Source organism: Eleutherodactylus coqui, chromosome 3 (assembly GCF_035609145.1).
Source record: "Eleutherodactylus coqui strain aEleCoq1 chromosome 3, aEleCoq1.hap1, whole genome shotgun sequence".
Taxonomy (NCBI): Eukaryota; Metazoa; Chordata; class Amphibia; order Anura; family Eleutherodactylidae; genus Eleutherodactylus; species Eleutherodactylus coqui.
This window is the reverse complement of record NC_089839.1, coordinates 259,226,169-259,239,017: the sequence shown is the minus strand read 5'-3', so window position 1 is coordinate 259,239,017 and position 12,849 is coordinate 259,226,169. Positions and strand designations below refer to the sequence as shown.

General features: G+C 40.5%; 1 protein-coding gene across 1 annotated transcript in view; it reads left to right on the top strand.

Annotated features, from left to right (window-relative positions):
• The window catches only part of HFM1 (helicase for meiosis 1), a 118,571-nt gene that overhangs the window by 69,931 nt on the left and 35,791 nt on the right, over positions 1-12,849 (top strand). Inside the window, exons 23-25 of the mRNA XM_066595000.1 lie at positions 9,321-9,368; positions 11,328-11,425; positions 11,529-11,660. Coding sequence (XP_066451097.1) covers positions 9,321-9,368; positions 11,328-11,425; positions 11,529-11,660 — 278 coding nt within the window. The remainder of the gene's footprint in view (positions 1-9,320; positions 9,369-11,327; positions 11,426-11,528; positions 11,661-12,849) is intronic.

Genomic DNA, 12,849 nt, shown 5'->3' with positions numbered 1-12,849 from the left:
CGATTTTTTTGATAAGTGTAAATACAAATTTTATTTAGAATTATAGGCTGGATTTAACGGTAAACAATATTTTTGTGGAATAACCCCTGTAAAAAAAAAGTCTTGTTATTTATTTTTAAAGTAGAAGATATTCAAAACTGTACAAATCGCCGTAACTGTAGCCTGCTCACAGAAATAAATGAACATGTCAATTTTTAGTGTACAGTGAATGCTGTAAAAACAAAGCCCATAAAACAATGGTACAAGTGGGATTTTTTTCGCCTTTATCCCCCACTTAAACATTTTAGAAAGTTTTTTAATGGATTACATGGTACATTAGGTTCATTAAGTAGTACTATAAAAAAGCAAGCCTTCATACTGCTATGTTGATTAAAAAAATCAAAAGTTGTGGGGGTTTGATCAATGCTCAAATGAATAAAATAAAGGCCGCACAGAAGCAATGCCACTCCATTCATTTCAATGACAGCAACAGAGATTGCTGAGTTCAAGCACTTCAGCAACCTCCAGCAGTTTCCTTGAAAGTAATGGAATAGTAGCGTGCCTATGCGAATTCTGCTCCAATCATTCATGGCCGTGCATGTCATGTAGCAAAGCTGTGTCTGTGTTGTGAATGTCATATAGCATAGCTGTGTCTGTGACGCGCATGTCATGTAGCAGAGCTGTGTCTGTGATGTGCATGTCATATAGCAGAGCTGTGTCTGTGACACGCATGTAATGTAGCAGAGCTGTGTCTGTGACGCGCATGTCATATAGCAGATCTGTGTCTGACACACGTCATATAGCAGAGCTGTGTCTGTGACACGCATATCATGTAGCAGAGCTGTGTCTGTGCCGCACATGTCATGTAGCAGAGCTGTGTCTGTGCCGCGCATGTCATGTAGCAGAGCTGTGTCAGTGCTTTGCATGTCATGTAGTAGAGCTGTGTCTTTGACGCGCATGTCATTTAGCAGAGCTGTGTCTGTGACGTGCGTTTCATGTAACAACTTAGTCTTGAAAGCTATCAGAAAAAAAAATTGCCAATCAAAAAAGTTAACTATATTTCCACTTAAGGTCCAGGACACCTCACTATATTTTTCTCTCAATTCCTATGCATATTTTTCATTTCATCCCATTTGTTTAATTTTCTTTAATTTTTATTAGTTTATTTAAAGACATGCTCCTTGGTATGTCAAATGTATAGTGCCTTGCAAAAGTATTTAACCCCTCCTTCCTAAGAAAGCCTTTTTTTTACTGTAAATTTAATATAATGTTAATACCCACATTTTTCCAGCTACTATGTTTAAGTCAAACCAGTATTTTCTTAAAGTTAATTCTCAAAATACATGATTTGTCAGTAGGCGTTTTTATGTGAATTTTAAAACAAAGAAAGAAAGGTAAGCATGCAGAAGGCCTAAAAGTACGCATAATTTAAATACTCCTGGTCAGCCTGTGAATCTGGAAGAAAGCTTTGAAAGTAAAGGCCAAAGATCCATTTTGAGGAAATTAAACATAGAAGTTTTACAGATGCATAAGATAAGAAAAGGTTACAAAATAATATACAAGTGGGAAAGAAAAAATGGAAGATGCCTCATACCACTCAAAAACTCTATGGCTGTCCATAGAAACTCAACATGAGAGTAAGGAGAAGACTTTTGCGGAATCCATAGAGGCCAACAATCACTTTGAAAAAAGTACACAGTGCAGCAGCAATGGTGAACTTTATATATGCCATTTGTCTACCCAAGTCCCCAGCTTATCTGTTACCATGAGGCCGGTCAGGGACAACGGGTGGCAGGGGCGCAGTTCGCCATGGCGTTCTGGGATGGTGTTGCGACCACGTTCGGGTCGGCGGGCGTGGCGTGTGGTGCGCGCGTGTGCCTGCTATGAGAGGCACAAGCGCTCTACCTCTGTGAGTTATAGTGGCTGGCAGGGAGCTCCAGTCAGCCGGCTTGATTGGTCTCCACCCAAGGGGTGGAGACTCCTAATTATAGTCTGGCAGCTGCTGATAGCAGTTGCCAGTTATTGGTTCCGTTCCCTGTGTGTCTGACTTCGGTCCTGCTACAGTGAAAGTTACCTTGTCTCAATCCATCTCTGCCTGTGTTCTGTGGTTTTCCTGTCGTGTTGGTTTATTCTATTGGCCTAGCCTGTCGGTACTAGTAAGTTGTCATCTGCATAGGTACGGCGGTTCCTTCCTGTCCTGCCACTAGGCAGCGTAGGGTCAGTGTTGGCGGCCTGGACCTGTCCACCTTTGGGACTACCTCCAGGAAGGGACATTGGGGTGGGTGAGGGTCAGGGAGTCCCGCGCTGTGCTTACCTGTGCACACTACTAGTACTGTAACATTATCTAGGTCCATTTGCAGCCGTACATTGTCTGAACTGGATGAACTAGATGGACATTGTCTTCATTCAGCCTAACATACTATGTTACTATGTATGTCCTCCGTTGTATTCATTATATTGTATAATTTTGTATCATCTGCAAATATTGATATTTTACTGTGTAGTCCTTCTTTTAGGTCATTGTTAAAATATATTGAACAGAATGGGGCCTAATACTGAACCCTGTGGTACCCCACTAGCAACGGTGGCCCATTCAGAGTATGACCCATTAATTACTACCCTCTGCTTTTTATCACTAAGCCAGTTCTTTACCCAGTTACACACGTTTCTGCCAGGACCAAGCTGTCTCATTTCATATATTAACCTATTATGCGGCATGGTGTCAAATGCTTTAGAAAAATCCAGATATACAAGATCAATAGACTCTCACCGGTCCAGCCTAGAACTTACTTCATTGTAGGAGCTGAATCGTCCACTCATGACCCCCTGCGGATGAGGAGCTATACCATTATTCCAGAATTTCGTTTCTCAGAAACCCCTAGAATATTTTTCCAATTACAAAAGTGAGATTTACCAGCCTGTAGTTACCAGGCTCTCTTCTTGACCCCTTTTTGTATATTGGAACCACATTTGCAATGTGCCAATCCAACGGTACAACCCCGTTTTCAATAAAGCCCCTAAATATAAGAAATAGCGGTCTGTCTATCACGACACTTAATTCCCTTAAAATGTTCGGGTGTATTCCATCTTGACACAGCAATTTGTCTAATTTAATCTTTTTTAGCTGACTCTGCTATTCTTCCTTAGTTGGGCAGGTGATATTTAGTGGGCGGGGGGTTCATCTTATTGCCTTGCATCATGTGTGACATTTCTTTTTCTCGTGAATATACTTGAGAAAAAACTATTTAATAGATTTGCCTCTCCACCATCATGTTTTATGTTTTTTCTTGCATTATTTGTTTGAGGGCCAGTACTTTTCAGTGCAAATTATTTTACTGTTTATATAATTCAAAAATAGTTTAGAGTTATTTTTGCTCTCTTTGGCAATCAGTCTCTCTGTCTCATCCTTTTCAGTTTTTATCTTTTTCTTAGATAATGTTTTTTTCCCTGTATGTTTTTAATGTTTCTTTACTGCCTTCTTGTTTTAGTAATTTAAACACTTTGTTTTTTTCACTTATTGCCCCCCTTACAGGCTTGTTGAGCCACATTGGTTTTCTTATATTTATCGTTCTTTTATTTTTGAAGGGTATGAACTGCTCATATGAGATATTTAGTATGTTTTTAAACTTCTTACATTTGTCACCTGTATTGTTATTTTTGAGGACATTGTCCCATTTAATGTTCCCAACAGTAATTCTGAGTTGATCAAATTTTGATTTACTAAAATTTATGTTTTCTGTCTCTCCCTGACAATGCTTCCTATTGAATGACAAATGGAAATTTATTATATTGTGGTCACTGTTTCCCAAGTGTCCCTCAACCTGCACCCCTATGATTCTGTCTGGTCTGTTGGTTAATAATAAGCCCAGAATGGCCCTCTATCTTGTTGGCTTCTGTACAAGTTGGGTAAGGTAGTTATCTTTAATTGTTCTCAGGAACTTATCACCTTTGTGAGATATGCAGACTTCATCTTTCCATATTATCTCTTGATAGTTAAAGTCCCCCTTAATAATCACTTCATTGCTGTTTGACACCTCTTCTGTTTTTCTTATTAAGTTTTCAGTTCCTTCTATTATTTTTGGTGGCCTATGGAAAACTCCTATCAGGATTTTATTAGTTTTCCCTCCCTGTATTTTTACCCAAAGAGATTCCACGTGTTCATCTCCTACACCTATATCTTCTCATAGTCTCAGCATTAAGTAGGATTTGACATATAGACATACCCTTCCCCTTTTCCATTTTCCATGTTCCCTTCTGCAGAGATTGTAAAGCTGTAAGTTCACCGCCCAGTCACATTTTTCATCAAGCCATGTTTCCGTTATTCCTACTATATCGTAGTTTTCTTCAGACATTCTCGCTTCAAGCTCGTTCACTTTACTGATCAGACTTCTTGCATTTGTTGCCATACAGTTTATACGGTTGTGGTTATTATTTGTCTTATTTGTTATATAATCTATGCACACCATAAAAATCTTGCCTATCTCCAAATCGCCCAGCACTTAAATCCTCATCAGATGGGGTGGTATCTTTATTTTTTTGCTCGATTCAATTTCTTTCTTCACTTCAAGCCAACCTACAAGAATATTAAAGCAGACACACTCTCAAGCACTTTTGACCCCTCTAATCTCAACTCTGAGCCATTATACATCATAGTTTCTGCTCAACTGGAGAGTGGAGATAGAGTCGTAAATGAGAAAGAAGCAGTGGTTTGGGCTGGCAGATAATCTGCATAGTTAAGAAACAGGCCGAGGGTCAGGACAGAGAAATGCACAGTCAATAAATATGCCTGGATCAGGAATGGAAAATGAGGAAAGCATGGTGGTTCAGTCAGAGATCAGTTACAAGGAGATCAGATATAGGTTGGGGAATAGGAAGCTCAGTGTGTGTGCATACTCTACATAGCGGCTATGACAGTCAGGGAGTGTTCAGAGAAGATGCAACATCTGTCAGAGAGGACCCAAGAACCTGTATGTCGGCCATGACTGACAGCGGGGACAGGTGGGAGACGCCATTGGCCATTAGCTGTGGTCATAACAGAATGTACCAACTATCTCTATCTCAATCAGCTACTCGCTTGAAACAGAGTGCTGATAAGAAACAAAGATATCTTCCTTTATACTCTTCAGGAATCAAGTCTGGTTATCCTCCAGAAATATCTTTCTGAAGATGCCTTTATTTACATTTGCTCCATGTACTCCATAAATATTCTTCCAAAGATGGGCTTTTTAAGCTTGCTCCAGGGTACCTAGAACCAGTCTTGGATTTCACACAATTGAACCCAATTATTTATAAGCTCCGAATCTCCTTCATGGTGAATCCCTAATTTTCACGTCTTCCTCTTAGAGCCTTTGATTCTAAATAGCTTTTCCTAGACTCCAGTCTAAACTCATATCTACTGGTCTTGAGGAAGTGTTCAAGGTTAAAGGATGCTAAAAAAAATAAGAGAGAGACTGTATTACCTGGTGAACTGGAGGAGCTTTTGTCCAGAGGGGAGGTCTTAGGAACTTGCAGAAAACATTAATCCCCCAAGCTCTTCTCAGGAAGTTTCATCTGCATTCTGGACCAAAGAAGAGGGGGCGTAAAGAGAGGTACTATTGCAGTTGATGGCTATGTCAGGACAGCTCCTACCGCTTTCAGGGTATGTGCTTATCGGTCCCTGCATACCTCCAGAACCTAATGGAAGGATTAACGCTTTCCAATTAACTGTCGGACGTCTTCTTACACTATGATTTCAGCCTGTACACCTCTGATGTCGGAAGACATCTGACAGTGTTTTCTTACTGGATATTGCTAGCCGCTATACTGTCAGAGCCTATCCAATGCATTACCTCATGCAGTACTGGCTTTAGCAAGCAGATATCACTATTGTGCAATGGCAGAAAAGGAGAAACCCAAGAAACAAATTGAATCGTATAGGGTGAAAGCCACAAGTTCCCTACGTGCTGTCCCCGTGAGTAGCTATTAGGTCTGCTTCCCAGACTTAGCTTCCGGCAGACGTAGATGTTGTCCTGTTTCCATGGTAACCTGAACTGCTGTACACTTCTTTCCAGCAATGCAGGGGTTACTGTTTTCAGTGTTCCAGTTCAGCTGTAAGGCATAAGCAATTACCTTCCTATTTAGCTGAGCTGGAAGCTCAGTCCCATTGCCTTAGTTCTGGTGTATGCTGCTTCAGTCATCCACCCTGGTTCCTGTTTCCACAGTCCTACTTGCTCTACGCCTTGTGCTTCTTCCATGTGCATTTTCTCTAGTGCCTTCCTGTCTTTGTATTGTCTTCATCTCTGTGGTGAGTCTCTACTGTTTGTGTTTATTGTACTCTGCAGTGTTTCTGGTTTTCATTTCATCCTCACTGTGTCCTTTCAGGAATAGACAGACCCCAGGTGGAGACCGCAGGGTCTTTCCTGTTAGAACAATCGCTCTGTTTAGTTAAGGCGAGATCTCCATCTCACGTTGTCTACTAGAGGACATCTGTCCTTGCTAGTACTAAGTGGTATTTCTCCTGCTCGCGGATCGGATGGACTCGCAGCATTGTGCTCCAATATCTCCGTCTATCGGGATCAGCTGCTAACCTCACCAGTTTGGGATCTCGGCCTAGCTGGTAAGTTGGCACAGTGGGTCCACCCTCACTAGCTGTAACAGCAGCCCAAAACCAAATCTCTTAGTGGCATTCTGGCTCCACACCTGCTGTGAGACAAAAACATTGCTGAAGAAAAACCGCATTAAAGGGGTTGTCTCGCGAAAGCAAGTGGGGTTAAGCACTTCTGTATGGCCATATTAATGCACTTTGTAATATACATCGTGCATTAAATATGAGCCATACAGAGGTTATTCACTTACCTGCTCCGTTGCTGGCGTCCCCGTTGCCATGGCTCCATCTAACTTCGGTGTCTTCTTGCTTTTTTAGACGCGCTTGCGCAGATCTATCTTCTCCATTCGGCTCGTCTCGGCATCACCGGCATTTTGGCTCTGCCCCCTTGTACGCGTCATCGCGAAGCTCCGCCCCGTCACATGTGCCGATTCCAGCCTCTGATTGGCAACGGGGACGCCAGCAACGGAGCAGGTAAGTGAATAACTTCTGTATGGCTCATATTTAATGCACGATGTATATTACAAAGTGCATTAATATGGCCATACAGAAGTGCTTAACCCCACTTGCTTTCGCGAGACAACCCCTTTAAAGCACATGTGGAGTTTGGCAGAAAACCTCAGAATTACCAAAATAAAATATTGGTTAAAATGTTGTGGTCAACTGATCATTTTAGCCAAATAGTGAATTCATTTATCTTGTGGAAAAATAATAGTGTCCGTGGGTGGATGCTTGAATAACAGACAGGTACATCATCAAATGGTACATCCAAGATGGTAATTGGTCTCATAAAACATCACATACAAATAGACTGAGGCAACACTTTTCAGGCGGTTCATCTAACCTTTTTCAAGCCTGTATGTCCAAACACCACACAGATACACAACAGGTTTATATACGAGGACACTCCAGTGAAATTGATCAGTTTGTGCGATTACATGGTGGAACACAGCCGGAAGTGCTCAGTGGAATGCGTGGCACTTCCAGTTTACAGGTCCTGCCTGCCATACGTGTGAATCTCAACTTAGGAACTAATTTGGTGAGTGGTCTTGTATATATTTTAAACCTTTCAGACTGCCTCATTGGAAGCAGTCTCTAATTGCTAACAGACTCACCAGGATTGAGAAGGTAATGGAATTTATCTCTTCCCCCTCAGTTAAGTAAGCACTTAGCACTCTGGTCCTGAACGTGACACCACAGCTTTTTCTGTTTTTCTTTCTACTGGTTATACCTTTAGCAATGCAGTCGAGCATCCTACTTGCTTTCCCTGATGCCTGACTGCACTGTTGACTCATTTTGAAGCTGTCAGAAATTACAACTCCTAAGTCCTTCTATTTTGAACTCCTGCTTAACACGGAGTAGCCAATGATACTCAGTCTGAGGATGTCATCTCCCCAAGAGCATTATTTTACATTTTTAACATTGAATTGCTTTAGACTTTTAGAGAAAGTGAATGAATGATGTTTCTTTAAAATTGAAGATGCACTTAACCAGCATGGTTACCATTCTGCAATTACATGCCTTGCTATCTTGTTCATACTTAGTTAGCCCTTAAGTGTGTTTTCAATAGGATAATGACTCTAAACACACCTCCAGGACTATGTGACAAAGCAGAGTGATGGAGTGCTCAAATGACCTGGACTCAACAGTCATATTTTTAATACATTATACTGCACCTAACAATCATTGCTATCTATTGTGTTCTTGTCAGTACATCCAATATATAACTGTCACTCCTTTCTACATTGCCGTTCTTTCCTTTACTCCCCGTGGTTGTGCCGCTCACACTATTATTTTTCTTGTTTCATGCCTCACTAATGTTACTTTCATATGCTTATTTTCACCTTGTCATTCCACACATATGCTTGTAGAGCAATTGTTTTGTTCCAGGACTTCCCCTTCTTCCAGTAATTAAATAAACATAATTATATATCTACCACATTTATGTGTATATATGTGTAATTATATAGCCCAAAATACATATGTGTTACTCGTAAATAATTAAGAGCAAAATAATGAAGTTATTGTAGATCGGTTGGGATTCAGAAACAAAGAGTCTGCTTTTTTTCTCCAGAAACATGGCCAATCTTGTCTATGAGCTGCATCTAATATTCAAGTGGATGAGGCTGTGTTGCAATGCCGAACAAACCCTGTGGTCTATCATAGTGCAATGTACATTTTTTCCTAAAGGTTGAATTAAAAAAAACAAAAAACATTTCAATCACACAGATCGTTAATTTTCTTACTCTTAATTAAATTTATATTTATGTTTTTGTAAACATTAGATCTTTTTTTTAAATGATGTATATTTGATTGAAAATCATATATACAATCATATATACAAAATACTGCACTTCTCATATTCTTTAATTCATCCATTTCTTTAATAACCTTCTCATGCTGAGGGGTGTTTTGGGCCTTCATGCCCAGAGCAAAATTTCACATTTTTCAATGCTGCATTCTAAAGTTGATTGTTTCAGTTTTTTGGGACACATGGGGTTCTCTTATTATTTAAAATTGGAGTGCATAGGGATTAATTTGGTAGGTCATGTTTAGGAAAAAATGGTCAGAAGTAGGAAAAAATTACAGAATTTAGGCACAAGAACCAGCTTGCTTGCCCATGCATTTACTTGGGCTGGTCGGGAAGGGGTTACACCTTTGCATTTTTTCAGAAATGTTATTTTTAACAACATTGCAAAGCAAGCTATACTTAAAAATACCATATGTGAATATCTTCTTTGTTTAAAAAAAAATGTAGGTTTCCAATGGAAGGCAAAATAAAATCTACGGAAATGAAAGTTAATTGGTAAGCAATGCTCATGTGCATTTTATCCCAATGATAATTAAAATAAATGTCCCTTAATAATGTAAACATATGTTACAGAGTGTTGGCACATCAAGTACTAACAGTAGATAATATACAATACAGCAGCTACAACATGTACAAGGCAGCAGGGAGCTGTCAGAGCTGCTGCATGGATGAACTGGCTTCAAAAGAATTAGGCTGTCCATGTGGCAGCTCACAAGGACAAATCTGCAGCCGCTATGACAACTCCCTGCTGCCCTGAACATTTTGTGGTTGCCTGCAGAGGCTGAACTTTAACACAATGTGTTGCAAAGTGTTAGCACTTGATGTGCTGTTTTTTTAAATATACTCTTTCATTAGTATGCAAACCCTTTAATTTAAACCCAGGGATAAAATTTGTCCAGGAGGGGGGTCATATTACCTGTTTTTCCGTGGTTCAGCCACTGATCCGCTTCTTGCTCCTGCCCTTCTTAATTTTTTCATTATGGCTGTGAGACTGCTGTCACTACCCAATGCACACAGTTAATTGGTGGTCAGACATTTCATGCTACTTTCTGATTTGCCAGCACTGCTCACATGAGCAGCGCTGGCCAATTAGTGCATCACGTAATGCATTAACCTATTGATGACACACAGCGCTAAGTGTGCATCAGTTAGTCCAACAGTAGCTACAGCCATGTTAAAAGAATGAAAAGAGACTCCAGGAAAAAGCAGATCAGAGGCCAACCTGGAAGAAAGGAGGGTAGCAAATAATATAACCTCCCCTCATTTTCTGGACAAATTTCATCCAGGGGTTGTTTTAAATTAAAGGGGTTGTCCCGCGCCGAAACGGGGTTTTTTTTTCAAACCCCCCCCCCCCCCCCCCGTTCGGCGCGAGACAACCCCGATGCAGGGGTTAAAAAAGATCACCGGACAGCGCTTACCTGAATCCCCGCGCTCCGGTGACTTCTTACTTACCCGGTGAAGATGGCCGCCGGCATCTTCTCCCTCCGTGGACCGCAGGGCTTCTGTGCGGTCCATTGCCGATTCCAGCCTCCTGATTGGCTGGAATCGGCACGTGACGGGGCAGAGCTACACGGAGCCCCATTGAGAAGATAAGAAGACCCGGACTGCGCAAGCGCGTCTAATTTGGCCATTAGACGGTGAAAATTAGACAGCAACCATGGAGACGAGGACGCCAGCAACGGAGCAGGTAAGTGAAAAACTTTTTATAACTTCTGTATGGCTCATAATTAATGCACAATGTACATTACAAAGTGCATTAATATGGCCATACAGAAGTGTATAGACCCACTTGCTGCCGTGGGACAACCCCTTTAAAGTTGGATAAATTCATTAAAAATTAATAAAATAATGATTTTTACTATAAGATTATAGTATTTTCCAGCGTATAAGACGACTTTTTAACCCAGAAAAGTGTTCTCAAAAGTCGGGGGTCATCTTATACGCTGGACTAACTACCTGTAGAAAAAAAAAATAAATACTCACCTCCCGCGGCGTTAAATGCCCCGCCACCGGAAAGCTAATGCTCTGATTGGCTAAATCAGCGTGGTGTCAGCCAATGAAAGTCGGCACTGGGTTAACCAATCACAGTCATTCAATGACATCATCCAGCCCCGCATCCAGAAAGCAATGCTCTGTCAGGGTGGAGGAGGGAGTAACAGTCTGCAGCAGCGCCGCAGATCATCGCAGAACGCTGGGAGGTGAGTATTTATTTATTTTTTACAGGTAGTTAGTCCGTCGCATAAGACAACAGGTAGTTAGTTTCCCCATTGGAAAAGTTGGGGGTCGTCTTTTACGCCAGAAAATATGGTTATACAGTATATGTTGCCATTATTATAATAACATGAATGGTATTAGTAATTTTAGTATTAGTCCCTGCTTGTGCTTCGTACGAAAATACTAAGTATACAGCTGTAACCTATAGTGCACTGTACAGTCTTTTCTTTCTCATTATAGTCTCATACAGGCTCAGCTTGGATGTCTTCTTGTTCAAGATTTTTCCTTGACGCAAGATATGGCAAAGATTTTCAGGCACGGCACACGAGTAGCTAAATGTATGTCCATGCTAATATTACATACTGCATTTTTAGCATAATAAATTGTTGCTACTTATGTATGTATCTGTGTATTAACCAATATATAACATTTCAATTATAGATCTGTCTGAGTTTTTAGCTTTACAAGAAAATAAATTCATTGCATTTCTCAATGCATCAACTCTGACCAAGTGCTTCAGGTGCAAATTATGGGAGAATTCATTACATGTGTCCAAACAATTGGATAAAATTGGTAAGTTTGTATAATATTGATGTTTAATTTAAGAAACATTAAATGAAAATACAACTCAAAATTCAAGATAATATCTGAGCTGTTGCCTGACTTACCAGAATTATCAACTGGCTGATATACCTGGCTCAGGTTGCTTGCTTCAACCATCAGCAACAATAGTGTAGGAGAACAGTTTACTCTGTTGATAGTCGCTGAGGTCTTTACTTATCGGAATCTCCAAAACATTCCAGGAGAATAGTAATATCTGATACTAGCTGATATACCTGGCTTTGCCTGAATTAATTTGATACAAGTGTTTACGTGTTGTTTGCATGGAAGATTTTATGAAGTCGTGGTTACTTTAGAGGAAACAAGGAATAATATATATATATATATATATATATATATATATATATATATATATATATATATATATACACAGAGGAGCGTTAGATTCTCCTCAGGCTGCATGTACCAATGTCCCTCTGCAGAATGTGCCACTCCTCCCATTCTCCTCACTTTGGACCTCAAGAACGCTTGTTCTAAATTTCACACTTGTACGACATCTGGAAGTTACTTTACATAGGGGTGCTTTTAGTTTTACAATTAGCACTGAATAATCGAGTTGTGACCCCTTAACTTTTCCTATTTAGGACATTATGTAGGGGTGCCAATATGTTTGCAATCAGCATTGAATAATCAAGTTGTGACCCCTTTACTTTTCCTATTTAGGACATAAAGAATGCTCCTGCCAAATTTTATGTTTATTCGGCACTGGGAAGTTAGAGAATTAGTGGCAAGTCAGTCAGTAAAGGTGCATTCACACGAGCATGTGCGTACATAGGTGCGCACAAAACCGCGCAGCCACGTACGTGCAGAAACACATGTAAGTGCAGGTCCATGCCCATTGCCTTCAATGGGGCTGCGGCTGCTGCCGGCAGCCCCAGTAATGATTTTTGGGGAAGGGTTTGAAATATAAGCCCTTCCATGAAAATCATCCCTGGTTTGTGTAAAAAAAAAAAAAAAAAAAAAAAAAGATATATATATATATTGTAGGCAGTTAAAGGGTGAAGTTGTGGATGGAGTATATCTCCCTCCCAGGCTCATAGTCTGGACAGGGTCGAGATCCAGTATACAACTTCACCCTGGTTCTCAGGAACCTCTGCTGCAGGCACTGACCTTGTTACGGGGGCATAAAAGGCTGCAGCTC